This window comes from Apaloderma vittatum, unplaced genomic scaffold, assembly GCF_000703405.1.
Source record: "Apaloderma vittatum isolate BGI_N311 unplaced genomic scaffold, ASM70340v1 scaffold38830, whole genome shotgun sequence".
Lineage (NCBI taxonomy): Eukaryota > Metazoa > Chordata > Aves > Trogoniformes > Trogonidae > Apaloderma > Apaloderma vittatum.
In genome coordinates, this window is record NW_009694652.1 from 1 (window position 1) to 26,591 (window position 26,591).

General features: G+C 40.7%; 1 protein-coding gene across 1 annotated transcript in view; it reads left to right on the top strand.

The window, feature by feature from the left end:
* Positions 1–1,327: 1,327 nt before the first annotated feature.
* Positions 1,328–26,591, top strand: part of PPP2R2A (protein phosphatase 2, regulatory subunit B, alpha) — a 31,268-nt gene continuing 6,004 nt past the window's right edge. Inside the window, exons 1-3 of the mRNA XM_009868266.1 lie at positions 1,328–1,364; positions 2,022–2,096; positions 24,248–24,345. Of these exons, the coding sequence (XP_009866568.1) occupies positions 1,328–1,364; positions 2,022–2,096; positions 24,248–24,345 (210 nt within the window). The remainder of the gene's footprint in view (positions 1,365–2,021; positions 2,097–24,247; positions 24,346–26,591) is intronic.

Sequence of the window (26,591 nt, forward strand, 5' to 3'; positions counted from 1 at the left end):
AGGCTTGCGGAAAGGGTGGGTCTTGTGCCTTCTGGCTTTTTTTTCCCCGTTTTCTCCCCTCCTCGGGCTTTCCGAGTCGGTGTCGCGCTGTGTGGTGCGTTTCTTGCCCAGGTGGAGTTCGCGAGGGCTGTGCTCGGCGGTGTTCCGGGCTGCAGACGTGCTCCTGTCGGGAGCAGAATTGCACCTGCGGTGGGGTGCAGCCCTTGCAAAGGGGACTAGAACTGGGGACAGGCTGTAGTTAAACAACACAGCTCGCACTGTTTTCTGTCTCATTCCTTCCTGCGCTTGCACCCCATTTTGCATCCCGAAGCGCTCTTGGTAGGCTCGAAGCGTGTGGGCATGAGGCTTCTCTTCCCTCGTACTTTTCCTTGCGAATTCTTCATTTGGAAATGTATTCATCCCCCTCCTCTGCAAATTAATTGCCTTTTCGGCGCTTCGCATTTGGAGGAGCAGGCAGGAGAGGCTGTGTTAGGTTTGTGCTTTGCCTTTCCCCCCCTCCCCGACACCATATGCCCGTGCTCCACCCTCCTCTTGTTGTTTTACTCCGGGCGGGGGGGGAAAGTGCCAACTTGGTTCAGGTAAATTTTGTGACAAATAAAATTTCAGCCTTAAGTAGAAAGTGATTTATTTTTTTTTTTCCTTCTGAGCCGTCCCCTTTAAATGCTTCCGTGCTGCTAGCTGCTGAGCGACAAACGGAGAGGTTGGCGAGGAAAGAAAATGGGTTGAATGTGTTTTGGGGAACGGTGAAGACGCGTGTGGCAAACCTGCGGAAAGGATTTTGACATCCCTTGCATGGGTGGATGCTTGTACTTGCCTTCACCTCATAAGGTTCTGTACCTTGCATGTCTGTAATCCTTCAGAAAAGAAATCAAGGCAAGCAAAAAATGCAGGTGGGACCCTGATTGTTTTCCAGCACTTCTCTTCACATTTGGAGGCACTTGGTCTTTTTCGGAAAGACTCTTTTGGGGCTTCTGATTTCCTCCTTTGACTTTTTCCCTCCCCCCTTAAACTTGGTGTAGAAGAGGGAAGAAGTCCTTTCTGTCTTCTTTGTTATCCCAAAAGCCATAACAGAGCTCTGGATTAACGTGTAAATGCCATCTGTTGCTCAGCCTGTTTGAATTGTGTTGAGGAAAAGTTCCATTTTGACAGTGCCTTAAAAAAAAGAAAAAAAAAAAGGCAAGCCCATTTCAGTCTCTTCCTGTATGTACTCAGCCCTGCGGTGATTTGCTCAGAATGAAATGCAAAAGAAATGGGTGGTGATTTTTTTTGTGTGTGTGTGTTTTGGTGTCAGGGTTCAAATGAATCACTGCCTTCCGCCGAGGCAGGAATGTTCCTCAAGTTTTCTCTTCGATCCGTTTTCTATGGTAGTAGAACTTGTTGACCTCAGATTGCTTGTTTGCTTTTCTGCTCGGGTTTGCTGCTTTTCTTCTCTTTCTTTCTTTCTTTTTTTTTTTAAGGCTGATAACTGTTCTCATTACTTCTGCAAAGAGACTCTAAAATTGTGGTTAAATTTTCTTTGGCTTTTAGTTTTTGTCGAGGAAGTGAACAGCACGCTTGCTTTATGTTGAAGGAAGGATTGAAATGTTCTGAAAACGGGCAGCTCTTTCTGACAGCCACTGCTTGAGTTGTTTTTGTGTTTGCAGAGGGGTCCGACTTCTGAAGTAGGAAGGAGCTTCGAGTGAATTAAGATGTTCTCCAACTCTGATTTTAAAGTTAGCACGGGCGGCGTTACTCAGTCCAGCGGGTTTTTGGTGGTGGAGGCTTTTATCTCTGTTACTGCTTATGCTTGCACTGGTTTGGGCAAACGTTGCGCTGAGCGCTGGCAAACCACTAATGACAAAACAATATCTGTAAAGGAAAGAGGTGGGGAGGGGCAATTTGTAATTGTGCCGACAGCGCTGCTGAGGAAGTAGGCGTGTACGTACAGTGTTGTCTGAGCTGCTCGGTCCGTAACTATTGTGTTGTGTGCTCTGGGTGTTGCTGTGGGGGTCTCATTTGTTTTTTTTGATTGTGTTTTTTAGGAGCTGGAGGAGGAAATGACATTCAGTGGTGTTTTTCTCAGGTGAAAGGCGCTGTAGATGATGATGTAGCAGAAGGTAAGAGCAATATTTTTCTGACTTTCTAGATGTGACTGCAGGCTTACTAAAACACCTCGGTGTTGCTGTGTGCAGCTTGAGCAAAGCAGACGGACATTGGATGCACGTTCAGGTACCCAGATTCAGGATTAAGCTGTGGTTGGAGAGCACTGTTCATGCTGGGGCTGAATTCAGACTTGTTAAATATTTCGCTGGAATTGTTTGCCAAGATTGTTAAGATTTTCGTGTCACTCAGCTTTGGTTGTTTGTTTCGGTTTTTTTTTTTTCTTTTCCCTAATCTGCAAAATGGGGAATGTGATACTTGCATTTCACAGGGAGGTGTTGTGAGAATTAATTAACGTTTGTACTCTTTGAAGATCTGAGTACTAGATAAAGATCGAGAAATTTTCACAATCTTTCCAGTTTCTATTAACCAGAAGAGGAAGAAATCTAAATATTTGTGGATGCTTCCCCCACAAAGGGGTTTGTGTTCACAATAATACTGGAAATTGCCTAAAACTTTTCTGAGCTGGCAGTGACAAATGTCATCTTACATTAAGATGGCTGCCTCTGATTGTGACTGCAAAAAATGTACTTGTTATTTTCTTCTCCTTGAATTGGGAATCATGAAAAGAATTGTACTTTCTCTGTGCTGCTCAGTTGCTGTCCTAGAGAGAAAAATTTCTTATTATATCATTTTTTGAGGAAGGTCCCATTGCCTTCTGAATTTCTTTGGCCTGTTTGCACAGCACAACTTGTAGGATCGTGAGTTTAATTTTTTCTTTTGTAGGCAGTTGGTCTTGTCACTTATATGTAATTCCTTTTTTTTTTTTTTCTCCTTTTTTTTGCATATCTTGACTGCTTGGAGTTACAAATGAGATTAATGTTGTATTTAGAAAAGTGGTAGCTACAGTTTCCATTATTTCCCCATTTGACTTGTGGTTCAAGTTAACTTCCAAAGGCTGAAAAATAAGTCTAAACATAAGTGACTTGAGTTTATTTATTAGCTGCACCATGTGGCAAATGATGCACTTAGACTCTTGTCATGTACAAGCTGAAAGATGGCTTTTGGAAACAAGCAAGCTGTAATGCTTTTTTCTTTTTCTTCCCCAAGATTATCCCTAAGTTCTTCAGGAAGTATATTTTAAAAGCTGGAACTCAAACCTGCTGCTAAGTGTAGTATAATTTTTTCCCTGGCAAACTTTGATTTTGTAACCTTTATTTTAATTGTATATCAAACTAAAACCTTAATTAAGTACAAATATTGAAGAAAGTTGTGGTTGTCTGACAGGTACTTGAGAATAATTCTTCATTAAAATAGATCTGTTAACAAACGTGATAGTAATGAGGTTTCTCTCAGTATATGGTAAAGGGGCTTTTACAGGGATCTGGAAATGCAGAAGCCAGGAAATAATGTGCCCATAACTTCCCTTGCTGATCCAAGTGTTGTGCTTCGCGTTAGGAAGGATGACTTGCTGGCTCTGTGCTTCCTGACAGGGAAGCCCGGTGGGTGGAGTTCGGGGAAGCCTTCGCTGTGAGTGAATTAACTCACTTCAGTGTCAGCAAACCAGGCAGGATAGTTTCCAAAAAATTGTAAGAATTTCCGTTTTTGATTTTTTGGAAGATGTCGCCCTCATATTTTGTGACGCAAAGAGAAGTTCCGTTCCATTGTCAGCTGTAGCTGACTTGGGATGAGTTTGAAGGTGCAAATGCCAGAGCTTTGATACGCTGCAAGACATTCTGAAATGTAAGTGCCTGGATCCTCAAGAGAAGTCCCAAGATTGCTTATTGTATTTGGTCGTGATGAATTTGTTGAGCTGAAATTCTCTTGTCTTCCTGTGTATTTGGCTCCCACGATTCATGCCGGAAGTTGGTGAAAGCCAAGTGTTTAATCGGAGTGCAAGTTTGGCTTCCGTGTGATCCTTGGAGTTGTTGGTATGCTCTGTAATGTCTCCCTCTGATACTGCTGGAAGGGTTAATCCTATATAAAGCTGGTCACGTTTTTCCATTTATTAGCTCTAGTTGTGGCTGTAAGGTTCACTTTAATGAAAAGGAGCCTTGTGCAGTTCTTGCAAAAATTGGAACAGCAGCTTCGTGTGCTTCTGGTCCTCCTTCACCATACCCAAGGCCAAGTTGACGGTGGCTCTAAGCGTCTTCTGAGGGACTGTTTTTACCTCCCTGCCTTTCTGTCTGCTTGCTTGTGGCAGGCACCATGGCAAAAGCTCAAGAAAATGTTGCTGTCTAAAGCTTAAATGATTGTTTAACCACTGTGGTCTGCAAGCTATGGATTCTACTCATGTCTGTGACTGAAGACAGTAGCAATTTGTGTGGGGCAGCACCTAGGCTTTGGATTTTGGGGGTTTGGATGGCTTTAGAGCTTGAATTTTAAAATCTACCTGTTGTTGTGGAATGCTGAAACTTCACTGAAAGCAAACCTGAAAGAAATAGGAGGTTTCACTTTCTGTTTTCGTTCTCTCTGTAATACACGTTGCAATATTTATATTGGAAAGCTAGCTTAAGCAAAACTAATAGAAGTGTTAACCAAGAAAAACTGCATCCATTTAATTGCAGGAATCAGGAGAATGCAAAGCCAGTGGTGTCTCTACAATGTTGCCTATAAGGCAGGCTAATGGATAAATAACATTTTTTATACATTCATGGTAGCAGCAACTTTAAAAAGCTTGCTGAGAATGCTAGAACATAGCTTCCAGTCTGTTTGAGGTCAGATCTGACCTCATAACCTTCACAGAATGTGTGTAACCTATAATTCTTTGGATACTTGGACTGGAGTTGCTGTCTGTTACGAAGTCAATATTTGGCAGCTTTGATGGCTGAAACATGAACTCTGGTATATACAGTTTTTAATTTTCTGGCTTTCTAAGCACCGTGTGATAGATGGGTGGGACAGTGTTTCTTTTAGAGCTAATGAAGGTAGAAGGGAAAGAAGGGGGAAGCAGTTCCTTCAGCTTGAGAAGATTGCAGTGAGTCTGTACCCGAGGCCTGCCCTTGGTGTCCTCCTGTGGCAAAGCTTTTCTAACTTAGAGAAAGCTGTGTGAGGAGCAGAGAACTAGCCTCTCTTCTCTTGGTATGTCTGGAGTTTATTCTTGGTTGTAAGCTGTGGCCTGACCCTATCAGATCACAAAGTTAAGCACAGAAATCGGGTTATAAATTGAAATCTGAGTGTCAGCTTCGTAATAATTGGGGTCCTTAGTTTTAGCTGCTGGCAAAAGCTTGCCTTTTTGTGATTTAACAGGCCATTGCATGAGAGAAAGGGTGTTGTAGCTTGTGTTACCTCTACTTCTGAAATGCTTGATTCTTTGCTCCAGAGAAGTTTTTCTCCCTTCTAATTTTATAGCTGTCTTGCTGGAACCCAGTTCTACGACAGATCTGTGTTCAACTTGTTCCCTGTACTCTGAACAATCCAAAGCCAGGGCATGAGATTAGATGAGACTTCTCAAGTGGGGAACACACAGTCGTTGTCCTTGACAAGTTCAGTGACCAGGTTATCAAAAGTATCTGTAACCCATGGATTCTTTGTTTTGTGCCATCGCTGTTTCAGTGCAAGTAAGACTTAACTGTCCGTAAATGCTCGTGAGCCGACATTACGATTGTTTTCACAGGGGAAGTTTCCTGTAGGAGAATGGTTACAAGAAAGGATTGCAAAGATTTTCTGCAGAAGTTTTGTTGTTTTGGGACTTGTTTTTACTTTTCTGCTGTTATGTTTTCCAAGATGTGGCATAATGGCAACTCCAGCTGGAAACAACTAAGAATTGTGACTTTAAACTGTCTCTGAAAACTAGACACTTGCTTAATGGAATGAGTTTGTACTTCAGAACAAATTAAATCAAATTTGTTTAATTACTTGGCGGAAGGAAAAGAGTCAAGCTGCTGTATCTAAATGTTCTTTCAAGTGTAATCCAAAGATATTTAAAAGTCTGATAGTCTGGGTTCAAGGCTGGGAGCCAGAAATTGAAGTCCTAAGCTTTAACCCTGAGTGACTACCTGTCATCTTTGACAAGTTGCTTAACTATTTCATGCCTGAATCGTCTCTGAAAGAAGTACTGGAATATCTGCTGCGGGTGCCGATTACTGACTTAATTTTCAAGTCTGAGGCTTAACTGTTCTGTGCTGCTTTGTTAAAGATCCATGACTTGTTTCATGTTTCCTCTTTTATAGCCAAAACATGGGTGTAATCTGTTCCCATTTGTGCAGAGGAACAGATGAAGTGTCTTACGTTTCTGTCCCTGGCCAGCTCGTGTGTGTGGTCAGAGATGTACGGAAGAGTTGGCTTTTCCCTCGTTCGGGAATGCTCTCTGATTCTAGGTATGTTATATCTTTCAAGGGTAGTTTCATGTTTATTTTTGGCAGACTTAAAAATTGCAGAGCAGCTATGGGAGCTCCTACTGCCTCAGTAATGGTAATTTGTCTTCAGTGCACAAAAATAGTTATCTCAGAGTAAGGAAAAATTGAAGCCAGCAATAAGGACTGCTGCAAAAAGCAGTTTACCACGATCTGGAATTCACCATCTTCTCCTGCCTTACCAAAAACCTTTCTCTTTTGTCAGGTACCGTGTGTCTGTAATGGTGGGTTAGAGCTGCTGAGCTTCCTTCTGTCCTACCAGGCTGTTATTCCTGGTGGCACGTCTGGTTCCGTGGGCTTACCAACAGGTGACTCGTAGAGGCCTGTGCCCTGTAGATGGAGAGATGTTGTTAGGATCAGTTGGGGAGAAGGGCTTGTACCGAGCTGTAGAAGTCACTGATGGGCTTTTTTATTGGGAATTGATGGAAAAGGAGGGGAAGAAAAGTTCTCAGAAAAGTGGCAAACGTGCAGAGGCTGCAGTAACAATAATGCTGAAGAAAGATTGGGGTATAGTTGTGGGAACGAGATTAATTCTGTTTTTTTAAGGCTGTGGCTATATTCTGTGTGCTCATAAGGTAAAAACCGAAGGAAAAAGGACTGATACTAGGTTTGGTTTTATGGTGTAGTTCGAAGTACACTGCAGATAAAAAAATGCTTATAGTCCTGTTCTGTATTCCTAAGTCTGCTTCTGTATTTTAGCTCTCTTCAGCTGTGTGTAGAATCACTGTCTGTATCTAAAGAGAGAAATAGGCTACTGTATTCTAGGCACTGCTGGTCTAGATGGACTAAAATGTGCATTTAAAGTGTGAACTTCCCTAAAACAAAGAGCATTGAGCAAAGAGCTAAATAGTAAGTGGCTGTTTAGCTCCCTCGAAGTTGTTCAGTACTCTCTTGACAGGGGTTTGGTAGCTAGGGCACTTCAGCTTGTCAGTCAGGCTGACCAGCATTGTTCTGGTAGTTCTGAGATGCTTTGCTGTTCTGGGAGTCTTTTTGGCCTAAATCAGAAGTCATTTGGAAAAAGGAGTGAGATTTTGGTGTTGTAAATGCGAGGGTTATAGTGATCAAGCTGTCAGACTCAAACGGTACAGATGAACGCAGCTTGGCTGTCAGTGGCAGTCCTGCTGGATTACAGCTCTTGATCACCTTTGTGGAACTTCACAGCCATTAAGTTTAAAGGTGCTACCTAAATGATTCCCATCTGGGTATTTCTACCCTAGAAATCAGCTTCTGTGGTAGCTGTAGCTTCATAGAATGTGTTTTGGAAGAACTAAAATGAAGAATTAAATTTCCAGTGGATGCCTGTGCTGAAGTAAGAGTTAAGAGCTGGGTGTTCCTAGCTGTACTGTCTGCTTTTTTTTCCCCCTTCCTTTTCTCTCCTTTCTGTTCTCTTCTGACTTGCCTATTTAGGCCATGGCTACATGTTTGGCAGCATTTCTGCTTAAAGAGGCACTCCTTCACGCTTTGCTGGCACAAGTAACTGCCCAATGAACTTGTTTGGAAGCTGATCTATCTGAAAAATACTTAAAATTGTGGTTTTGACTGGATTATTTTTCAGCTGAATTAAATCCTGGTCTGGTTTTCAGTGCTCTGTGTGTGATTGTGCCAGCATAGCGTGGATCGAGTGGCTCGATGGAACAGGAGGAACTCTGGGAGAGGGTTGGTCTCTTTACAGCACTTTATGTACAGTCAGCACGAGACTGATTTCTAAGTGCTGTGCTACTACAAATGGCAAAAACAACTGATAAAAAGGACTCCAAACGTTTGTTGTTCAAGATACATACTTTGAACATGTGCTATCTGAAGGCCAGCAATAGAATGTACCCCATACCAATACTTAACAGTAATCTTCAGAGATGGAACTAAAATATAGGCCCAATAAAATAGCTGAAGGTTTGGTGTGATGCACCAGTGCCTGACAGAGATCCTGCAGCATTGCTGGGGATCTTGGAAATGGAAAGACTGAAACTGGTCCTAATCTGTGCTGCTGCTGAGAACAAATGGATTTTTACTGGGTTACATTGCAGTCGAATCTGATCCCTGAACTGAAATCTGTGTGGATGTGCACTAGAGGTGGAAAGAAAGGGTGATAAAAGCGAGTGCCTGAGGGCAGGCAGGGAGTGCAGTGCTACCTCAGTGGGGAGCAGCAGGGATTTGGGCAGGTAAGAGCCAGCTGTCAGACTGCTGCGCGCTGTGACAGTGCTGGATCTCTTCCGAGACTGGATATCGGGTACACGTGTGTAAATGCACGTGTGGGAACGCACACATACAGTGTAATTTATCAGTGTGCTGTAAAAAAAATCTTTCTGCTATTTTTATTTTTGAGCACATACAATGTAATTTATCAGTGTGCTGTAAAAAAAAATCTTTCTGCTATTTTTATTTTTGACAGCAAAACTAGTACACATGGAATAGGTTTTTCTTCTTTCAGTGTCCACACAAGCAGTATGTGGAAATGAGATTTGTTCAGCATTAGTACAAGCTCTGTTAGTAAAAAGAGCTGTGCTAATACCAGTGCAGTTGAGTTATTTAGAAGTTGTTGTAGAAAAGAATACCACTTAAATGGGATATGGATTACTTACTGATTGCTTTACTGTAAAGCACTTTAAAAAGATAATCTGAGGAATGATAATCTTCTCTTATCGTGTCTTATCACACTTAATATGATTTTAAAAATTGATCCCTTGTTTAGGGTTTGCCTTCGTCTAAAGTAATGTATTGTCTTGCATTTAGATGCTCTAGAATTAAGCCTTCTTTGGTTTAGATGCTGTTTAAGTGCACAAACAATAAAATCTGTTATGTACTGTACCTCCTGTGGTAAAAACAATTGCTGATGGTACCAAGTTAAGGCTACCATTTGTTCTTTCCTCTTTAGGAAATGCTGCACTCCCAAAGCAATTTTATTAGTATATGATGCTTTTTTAACTGCCTTAAGGGTGTTTTCCAGACCTTTTTTTCATATTTTCAATGCTCTGTAATATGCAGTATCATAACTACATCTGCAGTATTTTTAGTATGGAGCGAAACGTTTTGCAGAGTAAGTCAGTGTTCAGTAATCATGTGAAACGAGTTTACCCTCTTAAAGAAATTGTTTAAATGAAAATGATTGAAATGGATGAAATGTTTTGGAAGAGGTAGACACTTACGTTGTGAATGTGAATGGAGACCATGTTGCCATGTTTCTATGAAAATAAAAAGGAGAGAAATGCAGCAACTATGATACTTGATCCCAACCAATTTAGAGTAATCTCTTTCAAGAAGCAGCAGTAGGTTTTATAGTCAAAATAACTACATGTGGGCAGTTTTTGATATTTTAAACTTGAGTAGATTGTATGTAGCAAGAGCTTTGTTACATTGCGTTAGAGTTCCCTTGTGCTCGGACAGCATGCACTGGCAAAATGCTGCTTTTGTAGGGTCAGTCTGAGCAAGCTGGGAATGGAAAGGTGGTTGTCATTCTTCTGAGCTGATACAGGAGCCTTTGTGAAAATTGGGGCAAGCCTAAAAAGGCATCTTGTCTGAAGAGGCGAAGTACTGGTGTTCTGTATGCGCACGCTTGTTACTGGTTTTCTGTACCTGGCCTGGCTTCACGGGGTGGCCTGGGGCTCGCTGCCCGGCTCCCGGGGCTGCTCTGGGACACGGCTCTGGGCAGCAGGTAGTGTTACACGGTGCGGGCCTTGCCTGGTTCTTCTCTGCGACTGGAAGGTTTGAGGTTGTTACATTTGCCGTAAAAAGAACGTGCTGGCTAATGAGACAGCAGGTACTGCTGTGTGAGTTGATAAGATTACAAAAAATAATTATTTGAGGCTTCTGTGCATTACTGTAATTCAGTTGCAGAGACAGAAGTAGCTGTAAGGTTCTGTCTTCTAACTTACCATGCTTTTGTTAAGCACTGGAGGAGAAATCATTAATTTGGTCAGCCATTCTTTAAAGAAAATGTATTTTTCCTCTTAGCAATTCACAAGTGATAGCACCATTAAGAAAAACAGCCTATTTAGGTCACATGTTAAATCCCTTAGGCAGTTTCCTAATTTTAGAAGAAAATTTTAGGGTCAGGAAAAAGAGGGTTTGAAAGAACCACATTGTAAGAAAGATTGATTTCCCAGGTATATAGAATGCATTTTGTGTGGAAGTGTTTCTCTGCATTTTCGATTGCAGTTCTTAAACTAATGCTCTGGGAATAATGTGATCTCCAAACACACACGGTTGGCACTTTTTGTTTTGGGGAACTTGAGAAAAGATAATTGCATATATTCAGGAACAGTTGTGGTAATTGAGACTTCAGACTATAGTTGCTTATTTAAAATTTGGAGTAATTTTCAATATATTCTTCTCTGCTAAATGCTAGTAGCTGTATTTTCCTTTTTTCCTGAAGAATATAAAAAGAATTCCAAGGACTATCTGTTTCTTAAAAGTGGTGGTGTCAGCTGGCCTTTCTTTTGTCGGTGGAAGGTTAGAAGATGATTCGCTGAGCTTATGACTATGTGTGTTTGTGTATAGTGCTTATAAATGTATTCTGAAGCACTTTCATTTTAAATGAAATTAATTTTTTGGAAAAAATATAACAAACAAAAAAACGCCAAACCTCAGCGATTTCTGCTTATCAAGTTGTTGGCTCCCTGGAACTTGTGGATTCTCTTCCTTGATTTGACCTGAAGCAGCTCATGCCAAACCTGGGAATGACAGACATCCACCTGTTTCTGTAGCATTCCCATCTTGATGCTGTTTCTGAAAATCAGGGGAGTGTGTTCTACATTGTCATCTCCAACTGTGCTACTAGGTCATCTCTGTGTTCTGTCGCTCTGTGTTCCTGCACAAGGGTTACTAAGCATTTATGTTAGAAAAAATGACGTGACCAAGTGATAGCAGCATGTGAGGAGCACTTCTGGCTTAACCTTTCCTTTTTGCTTGTTGCTATCATTTTGAAGAAGTCAAGAGAAGATTTTGATTGAGCCTCAAGTTCCTTACAGAGCTGTTAAAACTCTTACTTTTTACCAAGTTTAAAGCTCGGATTTAAATTTAATTATCTGGGGGTGGGGCTGAGATTGATGAAGAGAAAGACTAGAAATGGAGATAACTGAAAGTAATCATCTAGAGTTGTCTCATCCGGAAGATCACGGAGTAATTTTAACCCCTCCGTGCTTTGTTTCCCTCTCTGTAGCACTAGTGTGCCTGTTTCCCAAAATGAAGTTCCAAAACTTTTAAAAGTGACTGCGAGGAACTTTGAGATCCTTGCAGAGCAGTAGTACTACTAAATACTCTGTATCTTGTTTTCAGCTGTTACATGGTTCTTCCAAAATCCAAAGAGAAGATCTTAATCTCTAAGTAGAGAAGGTGAGAGATGCAAAATATTTAACTTAAAAATAATGACCAGTATTTGCTCAGATTACTAGACTATGTACATTTTTAAGATGTCTTATAAGCATCTGCTTTGCAGTTGTCAAGATTTTTAGATTCCATTTTGCATCATTTTAGAACTGTTAAAGAATCTCTGAAAGTCCAGGCCAGAAACTTGTTTAATAATACTTTTTTTAAAGAAGCTGAGGCACGTATGCTTGGGCCAGAAGAGAAACACAGGAAAGTACTTGCCAAGTAGGGGGAGAAAAGAGGCAACCGCTAAAGGAAAGACTATTTTTTGAGGCTCCAAGTGCGGCTGAAAGTATTAAAATGAACTGATAAAAGAGTGAATGCCCACAGTGAGTAAAGTAATCAGAAATTTCTATTCCACAGTCACTTAATAGTCAGAACTGTGTATTCATCTCGGCTGGAAACTTCAGTTGTACTTGTGACCTTCACAGGCGCTGTGCTCTCCGGCAAGCTGCCTGAAATTCCTCTAGTGAGTGTGCCTCCCTGCTTCCCTTCCATTAGGGTAGGTAAGGGTGAGTTTGGCTTTCATTTTCCTTCCTTCGAAGGAGGCACTTCACATGTTGTCCGAGGTACCATGGTCACTTGCATTCTGCATGTGAAGATTAAAAACACTAGGAATTTTTAGCCTTAGCTTTTGCATCTGAAATAGAGCCTTCGGTCAAAGAATTTGTGAGAAGAGTCTGAAATAGCATGAGAGTTTGTGGTAGTTTGTTAGATCTGCAACAGAAATGCACACCAAGTCACAGAATTTGAGTAGCTGATTCTGAAAGGCATTGCCAAACTATGATATTTTTTTCTAAATTACTCCTACTAATTTTTTACTTGCAGTGTATGTTTTGGAATGGCTTCAGCAAAAAGGAAAAATCAAGATATTCCAGTGCTCTTAGTCTGTAGCATTCTCTGTGACAAGAAAGGCATTGCCTGAGGGCTTCTGTTATGTACATGCAAAACAATAGCACAGTATGTTATTTCCAAATATATTGTTATTTGCAAACAGAAAGCTAACCACTGGCTTTTCTGTGCCATGCAGCCTATTGAAATTCTGGCTGTGATTCCAGCAGAGATTTTTCCATAAATAGCTCTGTGCTACTTCGGAACACAAACAAGCCCCTGAAAAGATCTAAAATAAGGTCTTCCGAGGGGACTATTTAGCCTGGGTTATTAGTGTGTACTGTGGGGTAGGTACTGTGGTGGGTGTGGGGTTGAGCTGGGGGGGGCTTGGGCATAGGGAAAAAAAAGGGGGGGATAATGAAATTGAACAACTGGAAGCAGAAGCAGGTATGCTTTCCTTTTAGTAGTGCTGATTGTTTCTTTTAAATAAAAGTCATTAGGTAATGGTTCAAGTAAATACAACTTGAAATAGAAATGATTTATTCTTTCAATGAACAGACATCCAAATTAAATCATCCTTCTAAAATTTTTACTGACTGGATGCTTGGTGATACGAATTAAAACACAGTGATTTTGTAGTGCAGGTTTTCCGGTGCTATGTACATCCTCTACAATCAGTAAAATGGGGCAGCTTTTGTGTAGGTATGTTCTGTTGTAATTGGTGTCATCTATCTTGGGTAAGGTAATTTGTAATCTTATGGAGATGCTTGTAAGCATTCTGTGAATTAGAAGAGGAGGTGAGTAAATACTTCTGCATTTTGCCCAGGTCATAGGGCTGATTTTCTGCTGGTCCTACTTGCTTGTACGTTTTTGTTTTTGCTTCTTTAACAAAGCAGAATTGCCTTTTGAAGGGACCCAAAGGAGCATGAAAATAACTTTAGTGTTTGTGAAATCCATGCCCTGAGTGGCAGACTCTTCGGTGTCCTTCTCGGCCCCTGGTTATCAAGCAAATGTGTTTATCAGCTGTTGCAACCGAATGAGGATGGTATCGCAGAGGATGGGACTGACAGGGCCTGGGGAGCTTCCTAGTGTGTTCTCTAAATGCAAATCTTTCATCTCGATCTGGTGCTCCTGGTGTGACAAGAGTGGGACACAAGCATACCTAGGCCAGGTATCGGAAACGTCAGATGACTATTTAGTAGATGATATTTTCAAAATGATTAAGAATTATAATGCATTTAAGGTTTTAAACACAAGGTTGCTTAGGCAGTATATTTTCTCTACTTCATTTCTGTTCTTTTTGTTTCACATGAAAAACTGTCTGACAGAGTGTTAGAATCTTATTTTAAGGGTGCGTAGCCTGTGAAAGTGATGGTTCTCAGAGGCTGGAAACTACTGTTCATAATATTTTTTTGATAAGCCTAACCTTGGGTGAAGAGTTTTCATTGCAGTTGGAAGGGAATTGATGCAAAACTAAGTGTGACTGTCCTCAGTAGGAAAGACCACTCTTCTCCCCTTCCCCTACCTGAAAAGAGATTTTGGCTTCACAGGCTGGAAGCGCTCAGCGGCTGAATTTTTGTTGTTCAGAAAACTGGTATTTGAAAATGCTGAAATGTTAGATTTGCTGCTGATTACTTTTTTGTTTGAAAGCAGAACAGTTCTGTTGGTTGGAAGGAGGAAAGCTTGTGGACAGACTTTAGTTTTTTGGATTAGTTTTTTAATTATATAGTATTGCAGTGGCTGCGAAGTCGCTCGAGGAGAAGCTGTGACCTTTAACTGCTTGTTCCTACTTGTGAATAAATGTTGTAGTTCCACAACCTGTGAGATGATTCACCCGCCTTTCTAAGGTTATTTAAGACTGGCACCAGGAGTGGGTCTGGATTTCTGCCACTTATGCCTCTTATGTTTATGATATTAATAAACTGGTGTCAAATGTCCTGGGAACGGGTGATGCAGGTTGAAAGACCTTTGTTTCAGCCAACAATAGACCTGAATTAGTGTGAATAGGAAAAGCAAATAGGCACTTCCTGTCATATTTTAAGGAGTACTGGAGTTTGGGGAAGTATGTGTATTAAGAGATTTAAACTAAATGCTCATCATTTGCTTTTTGTCTCTAGTCTTCATTAGTCTTTCTAAACATGCCTGTGGTGCTACTGAAGTAAGGGAGAATCGTTTTTGTTTGAATGGATTCTTTAGAGAAAAACCGTGTAATGAAGATCTAAAGAGGGGAGTTTTCTTAGTTGTTGCTTTTCTAACCAGGTTTGTTCCTCAAGTTAAAATTTAGAGGTCTCTTGCAAAGGCTAGAAACTATTGGAATAAAAAATATCTGGGTGGTGCTCAGTCGTGTTTTGTAGGGTATTGTAAAAGTCCAGAACAATGTTTTGCAGTTTCAGGGCAGAGGATGCCTTTAAAGACTCACGGGAACTCTTGTTAGGTATTAAATAATCCCATATTATTCAGTTTGAAGCATTTTCAGGGTGATGTAACTTCTCTTGAGTTGAAAAATATCTTTCTTGAACTCGTAATGGCTCCACGTTGCAGTAAATGTCTCTGTTGAATTATTTGGGTAGTGATTGTCTTCCAGAGTTGCAGAGGACCGTAAGAGCTCACACACCCACACCCCCAATTCCAGGATGGGGAAGGATCCTAGGGTGGATCAGCTCAGGTGTATGAGTGAAATACACGTGTGCATGTGTTCTGAAAGGAACTGCAGCAATGCCTTAAGGTTTAAAAATAGAAAGCAATTAATCAGGGTGACGAGGGTTAATGGTTTCTATCCAGAAACAAAACAGCTTTGCATTTGTTTGTATGGAGAGGACATTTTTCTATCTGCTGTTGTTATGAGTTTAATATGAGAGAATTTTTCACAGTAATTTTTGAAGCACTTCTTAGTAAGCAATTTGGGGTTTAAAAAAACAAAACCAAGATTGTTTAATTCTCTCCTCAGATGAAATGGTTTCAAGGCACCAGTTTAAGATTGTTTTCAGCTAACATTTACTAGCCTCATAGGTGCTTGCTTCTGTAGATGTACAGTGAAGTTTGCATAAAAGGAATTATAGAATGCAGTGCCAGATTTGGTGAGCAGAAGTAAAACCTCTACAGTGGTTACAGTAATTGCAGTACAGGTATTGCTTCACCAGTTTCATGGTGTATCACAGTTTTAAATCAATTTAAGTTCTTTCACAAAGCTCATACCAATTTTTAATGTGAATGCTTTAACACCTTTAACAAAGATCAAACTTTAAAGGAAGTCTTTGGTTGTTTTAAGTGGTATGAAGCATGGACCAATCCGTTCACATTTGTGTACGATACATCTGTTTTCAGAGTGCCTTGACTTGCTGCTGTTTGCCATTTCTGTTTTTCACTGTGCCACCACAGGTGTCTTAAGAGTCCTGAGTACTGGAGACTTTGAATTTCCTACTATAGATGGAGACAGGAAGCCAGTGGTCTGAGGTTTAAATCAGTTTCCTTTCTGTTATTAGTAGTGCCAAATTCTGACCTTGTTTAGGGAACTGTTTTAAGAGACTTGTGAAGACTTTGTACATATAGACAGAAATGCAGGTAATTGGCATTTTGGTTGTGAGCTCAGTAGCCTTTTGTGAGTATAACTTGGGAGAAGTGGTTGCTTTTAGGCATGTTCCTTGCCCCCCCACCCCAGCGAATTTGCTAATCTGCCTTCAATCGTAATAAACTGTAACCTAGCAACAACCAAACTGCTTAAAGTAACTGAAGCGTGTTAGAGATCCTTCACAGAAGTTCGAGGTGGTGATCGTGTCTGTCGAAGGTGATGATTATAATGTTACCTGCAGTGATTTCTGCTGCTGTTCGTAGTTGCTGCGTTTTTCGCACGCTTGTTTGTTGGCCTATTGCCTTGGTCTGGAAATGGACCATGGGAGGAACTAGTGATAAATTTGATGGTGGAAAGTTGACCTGGATGGAGATGTTGAAACTTCCTAGTGTTGGCTGTTTAGTATGCTACTCCCTATACAGCTTAGATTTTAATATCGAACATGGGAGTGTGCTTTCTGTAAACTGTGTTTAAATGAGAAACTTGCTTTGATACTATGATTAAGATCACTTTAAAGTTTTCTAAATATGTCAGTTGCTGCTTTTTCAGATGAGCGTCAGTGCGTTTTGGTAGATGGTGATTCTGTTCACTGCTTTCCTATTACCTTGGTAAAATACTTCATCTGCATATTTACTATTATTCCACTGAGAGTCACTTCTATTTGAGTTCTGATCTCTGCAGTTCAAATGCCATCTCACTATTGCTTCGCAGGCACAGGAGCAGCTTCTGTAGCGTAGGGCAGATGGATTTGCAGCTGTATTCTTTGCTGAGCATTGAGCCTAGTAAAGCTATTTAGCAGAATTACTAGCCTTACATAAAACCAATGGCAACAAGATTAAGGCTGGTATCGCTGTATTACTTCAGTGGGAGGCAATGGAAGTTGCTGCCCAGTAAACGCTACGTTTTCTAACAAGTCCTGAGTCTTAATGAAAACAGTTGTTTGCATAAATTAAAAAACCCTACAGGTTAACATTGTATTATCTCTATCTAAGAACATGTCATAAACACATCTGTAAATTCTAAAGCCTTCCTGATACACGTATATCCTATGAAATAGCTGTCTTACACTCCTGGTTCCTTCCCTTAGCTTGTATTGTTCCTGCTTCCATTAAAAAAAAGTGACTAAATTCAAGCTCTTTCTTCTTCTGAAGGCTGGTGATAACAGAGTTCTTACTGTCATCGCTAGTATGTAGATTGGAGAGCATAAAGAGTAATCTCAGGAGGATGTGATGTACTTAAGGGATACTATGGGAGCCAGGCTTTGCCTTTGAAGAGTAGAGCCCTGCTTACCTGTCAGCCCACAGTGAACTGAGCCAGAGTGGCAAGGCAGGCATCCCTCATGTTAACGGAACTTAGGAAGCTGCAGGAAGAAGCTTTATCGACAAGGGTCCAACCTCTATTTTAGGGAACTGAATAGAAAGCCAAACATAAAATGTAGTGAGTAAATCCCTCAGGCTTTCAAATCAAAGTTGAACTCCTAGTTGAACTAGGGCTTGCCTGTTTGAGCAAATGATACTTTTCCTCAAAAACTGGTGAAGCTGGAGAGAGAATAGGAGAAGAGTGACTAAAACCAATGGGAATATAGGAAAGTCTGGGAAATAAAGGGAAAGGAGGGTATTGTAGGACTGCTTAACAAGGTTTATATTTGGTTATTTTACTTAGAGTAGTTAAAACAGTGAACTTCAGATGAGAAGTACTACATGTATTCGCTGTTTGGAGACTGCTATTTTGTGTGTGTATATTGCCCATAGATACGTAGGTAAGTAGGACTGGGAGTCTCCACACTTAAATACCTCTTCACCAAACAGGACTAGAATGCTTTCAAAATCAGTGGGGAAAACGACGAGTTTGTGATGATTGCGTGAGTTTTATTTTCGGTGCCACAAGGCCTGGAGCACTTGGAATGAGCATTGATGTTAGGGAACACTCTGTAAATCTTTCTCTCAGTGGGTAGATTTCCCAGATTTGCCCAGGCCAACAGAACCAGCTTAATTACTGGCTGCTGCTCGAACCGCGTCTTCGGCTCCCGCATGTTTGTGTTCGGATACTGGGAGGGCCAGCAGCAGGGTGAAGCTAGCTGGCCATGATACAAATTCCACTCCCCTCCCTGTTAAGGAGGGGAGCTTTGTGTGCTCTTTCTGTGCAGTGGGACTGCAGGACTGGTACTGTGGAGAGAACAAGTAACGCGCTGGCTCTCACAATCTTCCATGGCACAGGAGTGAGAATTTTTGCCACACGGGCAACCCCTTTCTTCTGTATTGCATGTATTTCATCCCGTCCTTGTATTTTTGAGTAATTAATATATTTTTAATGCCCTCTCTTAGTAGAGAAGAGATCTATTAAAAGGAATTCTGGAATTACTCTTGAGAAGTAAATTGAACAGTAGGAATGCCTTATCCCAGCTGCCTTTGGTTTTGTTGCCTAGTCACTTCTGAGAGACGGAATGAATGCAGAGAATCACTCTTGAAAGTGAATGAAGAAAAGGGAAGTCAATAGTAAACCCGGTCATGGTAACTTTAAAGTATACAATCCTTGTGTTCCCTTCCCCCTCTCTACATACATAAATTAGGGATGAGGCTGGAATGCAGAGAGTGTTTTCTTTTATACCACCAGTACTAAATAGTGGTTGCTGTATTGCTCTCTTATTCTTTCCCTGATGGTATCCTGGCAGTTGTGGTATCCTGTGCTGGGAGCTCTCTTCTCTGCACACACACATGTATAGTCACTCTTTCTTAATCTTATTTAAACAGCCTTCCTGTTCACTTTGAGTTTAACACCTTACTGTCTAGGCTCAGACTTGATACAGAATATACTGGGTTTCCTAGTAAATCAAACTCCTGCAAACAGTGGGGTGATGTTGGGATGACTCAGATATTGAGTGCGTTGTGTAGCTTCTTAAAATATTGGAAGCCCTGGAGAAGTTTTTGTTTTCTCTTCAGTGTCTTTGGTTGTTGTTTGTTGTTTTGTTGTGGGTTTTTTTCCAAAACAAAATCATTACTGGAAATGAGAGAGTTCTGAGGCTTCCGTAACATCCGTCATGAGGTTTATCCATTCCTGTCCTGCTTTCTCAATTTGAGGCTTTTTGAGCTTCCTTGAATTTTAATAATCATCCTAGAAGTTGTTTTTTTAATGTTTCCCTTTCCAGACAGTTTCTGAAGTATCCTTGGAATGATCAATTGATGTTTAGTTTGATCAGAATAGCTTCTTCTATAGTTAAGGCTGGCAAATTGAGGAATTGGGCTCCACATCTGGTCAGTGAATTGTGTTTTTGCTTTTTAGGACAGAGTTACCAACCTGTAAGTAATCCGCTGTGCATTATGGAGGAGATTTGTTTGAGTTGCTCCTTTGGAAAATTCCAGAGATGGTATTTTCGGCCACTGGGAAGGTGTATAAACAATGAAGAAGTACCAAAATGCTTTTTAAATACTACAATTCTTTGTTCAGACCTTGGAAACATCAGTAGATTGCTCCACTTGTGTAAACATACTGATTTACTTGCTCTCTGCTTAGGAGGCAGATCAACACGATTCCAAAAACTTGCACAGAAACCTTTTAGGTCTGGTGAAATAAAGACGCTCTTTGTTCGCTGCTGTGATTGACTTGCTGCTGTAGAGTAGGTGACATGTTTTGCCTACCAAGCATGTTTTATAAGCAGAGTTTATATAAAGTTCATGGTACATTAAAATAGATAGCCTCTTCTGTACTAATAAAATACCTTTTATTCTATTATTGGAAACAAATTTAATACAGAATTACTTTTCAGGCTCACAGTGGGCCTTCTGGAACTAAGTCATTGGATTACAGTATGTTTTTGCTTGCTTGGATTGATAAAGCTGTTTTATTTCCTTACTCTGTAGACTTGTTGACAGCAATAAAACTTCAGCACAACGGCTTCTCTAATATTTCAGAAAACTTGCTCGTGATAGTGCATGTGTGGCTCTCCACAGTTTGGTAGGATTTTTAAGATGACTGGCTGGGTTTGGCTGTAGTGTGGTTTTTTCCTTTGAGGTAGGGATGTGTTTGATTCATAGTGTTTCACTCTGCTGCAAAACATTTTTGGTGATACATGTGTGCAACAACAGTAAATGGACTTCAGATTATGTAGAGTTTGGGGGGGGGTTATCTTTTTTTCTCTTTGCTTTCAGATCACTAAAAACCCATTATTTGTATGTATAGTAGTCTCAAGTGTTTCTGTCCGTAAAGGGCTATTTAAGTGGAACTAAAGGACAGCTGTATACATCTGCGCAAAGGAATACTTTTAAAGATTATAATAACCCCTGAGCTGCATATCCCAAGTTATGCAAGAGGGAGGACTTAGTCCAGGTATTGCAGGTAAGCTACAGGAACGTAGACACACGTTTCTGCCCTGCCTTTTGCTATTGTCAGAATGATGTCTTCCTCTCCTGTGTTTGATGCTGCCCTGTAGTGTTTTAAACTCTTGAAATGTCCCACTTCGTCTTGTTGTCAAAGATGTGTCAAGCTGTCTGAGGGGATGAGAGAGACAAATCTGCTCTCCAAGGTGTGGGTAACTTTGTGGAAGTCTATTCACAGCTAATGCTATTGAACTGTATCCTGTCAGGGGTGTGGTTATCAGATAAGGTTTTGGTGGTTATTTATCTCTGATACTGGTGTTTGAAGAAGAGGGCATTGAAGTGAATTCAACAGTAAAAAATAGAATGCATCATACTTCCCAAAGCCGCTGGTGTTTGTGACAAGAGTACTGTATATCTCAGATATTCCTCCCTAGTGCTCTGTGCGTGGAAGGGATAATGTTCAGGCTTCCGGGTAGTGAGAGCAGTCCGCTGTGCTTGCGAGACTCCCACCTAGAGACGGTAGCAAAAACAGCAGGCACGGAAGGGAGGAGGCAGGAGAAGGCAGGGCGTTCTGAAGATGCTCTTTTGCCCGTTGCGGTGCTGCAGGACTAAAATAACCCTACACGTAACCACCACAGTAACTACAGTTACCGTTTGAAAAGGATAGCATTATTTATTTTTTCTTTGGCAACGAGAGCGTTAACACGGATGAAAATCCACAAGCGAATCAGTGCACTGCGGAAGATGAAATGCTTCCCCTGTCAATTCTCAAACACTATTAAATCCGCCCAGTTCAACACCAGTGCCTTGATGTCTGTCTCTTTCTTTGACCAAGGTATGGGAATACAATGTTCTTAACGGTGAGTTATTGGATTTAAAATGTATGATTGATTGCTTTGCTCTCCGGGACTGATTCTTGTGTAAAATACGCATCTTGGCCTTTGCGTGGGACTAGTTAAGCAGAAGTAATTCTTCTGCCTACTTTTTAGCACGTTTGTTTTGTCCTTGGAAAGGGAACTGTCCAAGATTACAGTGTAGAAGGCAGATGTGTCTTGATTCTATAGATGTATCTTGAGTTTCAAAACTAATTAATAATTTTGTGTTGTGCTTGCTGCTAAGGAATGTATTTTGTTTCTAATTCTAAATTGATTTGAGTATTGAAGAGATCTGCATAGTGTCCATCAGGCACTAGACCGCTTAGAGCACCTTGTCACCACTGACTGAGCCTCCTGGACTTTTGGGAGGTGTGGGGATGGTTGCACCAGAAGTTCCTTCACGCAGTTGAGTCTATGGACAAAGCAGAACTTTTATCAGCTTGGGAGATCCCAGATGTCAGGCTTGGATGATTGTGAAAGTTAAAATAAATGCAAAAAATAAGGATGTCTAGGACAGTTATAGAAGAGTGTGTAGCTTTCTGCTGTATGTGAGACTTGTATGTTTATTAAATACAACATAGATTACAGCAGCAGACCTAAGAAAATGGAGGTTTTATGCCTTAATTTATGGCTCTTCTGGCTGTTGCTGTGGCCTGTTCTAATCATAAGGCTTTTGACCTTGTGAAACTTTTCGGTGACTTTCACTAAATAAATACTGATGGATTTATCATCTATTCTTAGATGGATATATGAGATTTCTTTAAGGCAGATCTTTCTGTGCTGTTTGTGTTCCACATACCCATTTAGATCTGCTGATAACTTGCTGTAATGTCTTTCTGTTTTAAGACTGGTATAGCTTGCAGTGTTTAAATCTCTCAATGTTTTTCAAAATAGTAATTATTCTGTATACTTCTCACTATTGAGAGGTGAGTTATCTTGGTTTTCTTCAACTAACTGCTAACTTAAGGTCTTATCATATCAGAGGATTAAGCAGTGTGGTTTGCATTGTATGGAATAGTCAAAATTAGATTGCTTGGTTTGCACTTCCCCCTTTCTGTATACTACATTTGATTAATTGTACGTTATCTTTATGCTCTGTTCACCTGTGAAAGGTACATATCAAATGCCATATCTTCATCTGAATGCTGTGCAGTTTTAAGTCTTGCATATGTAAGATAAATCACTTAATCGTGTTCACAAATACATGAACGAATGGCTAAAGTAATCAATAGATTCCAGGAGGAAACCCCAAACCAGTGCACTGAAATCAGGGTTTCTCTATGTGTGATCTGGATCCTGGTTTATCTACGTACAAGCTCACATCATATTTATGGCCTTAACAGAAATGTCAGCCTATTGGTGTTTCAGCAGTGTCAGATCATTAAGGCAAGAGAGGTCGATGGAGGTAGGATAATCTCGTGTTTACCTTTCATTATATGGGAGTTTGTGCTGTACGTAGAGAAAACGCAGCCGAGCTGTACATGCTCATTCATGCCAAGAATCTGACTCTGCTTCTTTTGCCGCGGTTTGAGGATTTTGCAGCTGAGTTTGGCCTGCTTGTCTAGGCTGTCTGTGCGTTGTGCAGTTGTCAGGCAGCTATGCTGCATGCCTGTAGCTGCTGTGTAATGCAGTTATTAAAGAACAGCTTGCTAATGTCCTTGGAGGCCACCGCCCCTGTGTTTGGGACAACCCAAGAATGATGTAAGTCTCATTTTGGTATTAAAATGAATAAGAGGAAAATCCTGCATGTTTCACTTCTTCAAAATGAAATAACCCTATTGCTCTCTGTGATAAGATAATTTCCGTGATACGCTGCACAATAGTGTCTGTTTAAATTCAGACCAAGTTGCTTTTGTTTAGCAGGAGCTTTCAGTCTGTAGGGCAAGTACCAAACCTTTTCTAAGTCTGAAATGGAGAACGAAGAAGCCGTCTGACAGAAAATGTGGATACAGTAGACTGACGTGAAAGTGAAATAGCCTGAAGACTTACACATGCAAAAACCTTAGGCACTTTCTTCTGCAGAAAGTCAGATTTACATGGTTTTATTGCAGTTTGAAGTTGATATTGGAAGAATGGTTGGGCTTCCGATTCTACTATTTGAGAGTACGAGGGGCATATGTGTGTTTGAAAACACGAATCGGTGTGCCTGAGCTTAAGTTGTAATTTGTCGGGTTTGCTTTATAAACAGATGAATATGATACTAGGCATGACTGGTTTCTTGTCAATATATATTTGCAATTTGATTTTAGCACTCCATATAAAAACACTTGTAGGAATGTAAGCCTTCCTCATTCAGAAGATATAGTCAAGCTTTTCAGAGACATCTTGTTGAATTTATTTCCTAATTTTCTGTGGCTTTTTGTTCCACATCCCTGCATTCCTTAGATACTGATGTTTGAACACCTGATAGGTTTTGCCCTTAAGCTGTCAGAGGTGTAGAGTCCTTAAAAGAAAACAAAAAAAGGAGGCTTTGAGATCATATTGGTAATGAGTGTATCTAAATCTTCTATCAGAAAGACTGAAGAAAATGAAGGAATACACCATCTCTCTGCTGTTACAGTACATACGGTAAATCCATTTCTGTACTATGTGAGAGCAGCAGTCATAAACAAAAACAGTCCTGAGAAGCGACCATATAAAACCTTTAAAAATGTAGTGCGTAACACTGAGCTAGCAACTGTTTTTCAGATGAACACCTTTAGAAAATTACTTGTATATTTATGAAGAATTCCCAACTTGTATTTTATAACATAAGTGTATTTAAACTGAAGTATGCATTTTATTTTTTACTTACAATCCTAGCTTTCTCAGCCTCTTAGTATTTAGAATTATTAACTTGTGGGGTTTATTTTTGTTCCTGTGCAGCGGACATAATTTCTACAGTAGAATTTAACCATTCTGGAGAGCTGTTAGCAACAGGAGACAAAGGAGGCAGAGTAGTCATCTTTCAACAAGAGCAGGAGGTGAGTGCTAACTACTTAAAGTATATTTTATGTTGTCCTCTGTTCCTCTTTATTCTTTTTTTTAGAGAGGAGTATGCTTCTATGAAGAACTTTAAACAGCGTGCGTGCTTGTGTAATAACTGATTAAAACAACGAAATTTAAAAGTGAAATTATGGAGAACTTTGTGATAGAAGTTTGTTTCTCTTTAAATACTCTTCAGCAGTGGTCTAAAGAGTGTTTAAAGTGTTAAAAAAAAAAAAATATGCAGAAAAGACCTTGGGGAAGCTGAAGGTAACTGCCTGACTCTGGTGGTTATTTCAGTTTTCACTGTAGTTGGGAAAATAAAAAGTTGCCCTTAATCTATGGCCCAAGATGTCCATGAGTTAAAATCATGGAATCATAGCAGCAAAGACATCTTTTCATTTTATACTTGTTCTTTTGGTCTTTGCAGAATTCTCTAGACAAAGTTTCTAATGGTAGCAAAGGGCCTCTACTCCCGTTAAAGCTGAGATGCAGTGCTTGAACTAAGGCTGCAGTTAGAAGTTGACTTGGTTAGAACTTTTTCAGGGAGAGGATAAAAAGATACTTCTGTCATCTCAGTGCCTAGAAAAGTCATGATGCTACGTCTTTCCTTAGTGTTTCGTTCAATATCAATTCTAGAAAGCCTAAACCTTGAGAATTTCACCGTTTCGCCCGGCCAAGCTGATTTCTGGGGCCGCAGGTCGGTGCTCAGTGCCAGGGCTTCGCTGCTCACTTGGTGCCACCTAGTGGGGTGCTCCTGCCGGCCCAGCCCCTCCTGCGCCCCTTTGGCTGGAGCCTGGCATGAGCAGAGCGCGGCTGAGTATCCGTCCCTGCTGCCATCCTGCTGCAGGTTCAGGCACAAACACAAACTCTTGAGGTCTCTTGAGGTGTTATGCTGCCTTTTTTTTTTTTTTCTTTTTTTTTAAATGTGAGTTTTAGCTTGCATCCGTCAATGTAGCAAGAGCTATTTGCCTGTGAGGTCTCTTTAAATGACTGCTTCTGGTTTTGATGCATAACCCATGGATCGTACCCTTACCACCTGTGCGCCTAGGTACAGTAAGAACCACCTGAGTTATGAGATTAAGTTACACAAAATGTGCTTTAGCATAATTTGACTCCTCGGCATTTAGGGAATGAAGCATAGGGACTGGATTCTCTAATGGATTAGTAGTTAGTTACGCCATATGCACCACTGTTTTGAGCAAGTTTTATGTGTAAGAGCATCTAAAAGACAATTGTTTAAGTATTTTAGTTGGATTTATGTACCTCCACCTATCACTCTGCGCTCCAGAGAGCATTACAGACCACATTATACCGGAAGAAAAACACTCAAACATGAGCACTCTCCGTAGTTTCACAAGTTTGTGTAACTTCACCCACTGCCAAAGCGCTGCCACCTCTGGGTTGGAATGTGGCAGCCCCTCTGCAAGGCGAAGCAGGTGACATTATATAAGTATCAGGCAGGAAATGAATACGGTATCTGATTGAAACCGAAGGAGGAATTTACGTAGGCAGCCTGTAATTACCGAAATTGGAATTTAACATTGGGCCAACACCTCTTCTTGTTTTGACTTCATGGGTTTTTTTGAGTGCTGTAAGATGGCCTGATGGCTTAAATTTTGCTTTTATCCCAAGGATGGATTTCCTTTATTGTTGCTTTTATAATATTACTCTAGTCCTGTAGAGTTTTACTAGAAAACACAGGAAATATATTTAAAACTCGGTTATTATGGTAGGTATGGAACTGAAGGAGAGTTCAGTAATCATGACCAGCATTTCCTAAAGCACAGTACCGCTGTGCTGTGCTCAAGTTGTCTGTTCTAGGCAGTGACCCTACTTAACTCGCTAGGTCTAACTGAAACGTAGAACAAAGTTCCTTCCGTCCTCTAGGGTGGGAAAGTCAGTATAATTGATAGGTGTGGTACAGTATCCTAGTGCCAAACTTTATTTCTAGGCATTTTCTCCGCTTTTGCCTCCCCCACAGCTTATTGTAAAAATGTAAGAATTCCTGCCAGCTATTACTGTAAGGGTATGAAGCAAGAGAAAAGGATGCAAGGAATGTGACAAATGTGGGCTAGCAAGGATCATATCAAGAAGTATGTTTTAGTTAGGTGTTAAGCGATGTAATGAATGCACGGATGTGAGACACACAAGAGAAGGGAGAAGCCAAGTCCTCCCTAGTCAAGAACATACCACAGGAAAGGCATCTGATGGTGCAACCTCTTGAAGTGGGTGGAACAGGAAT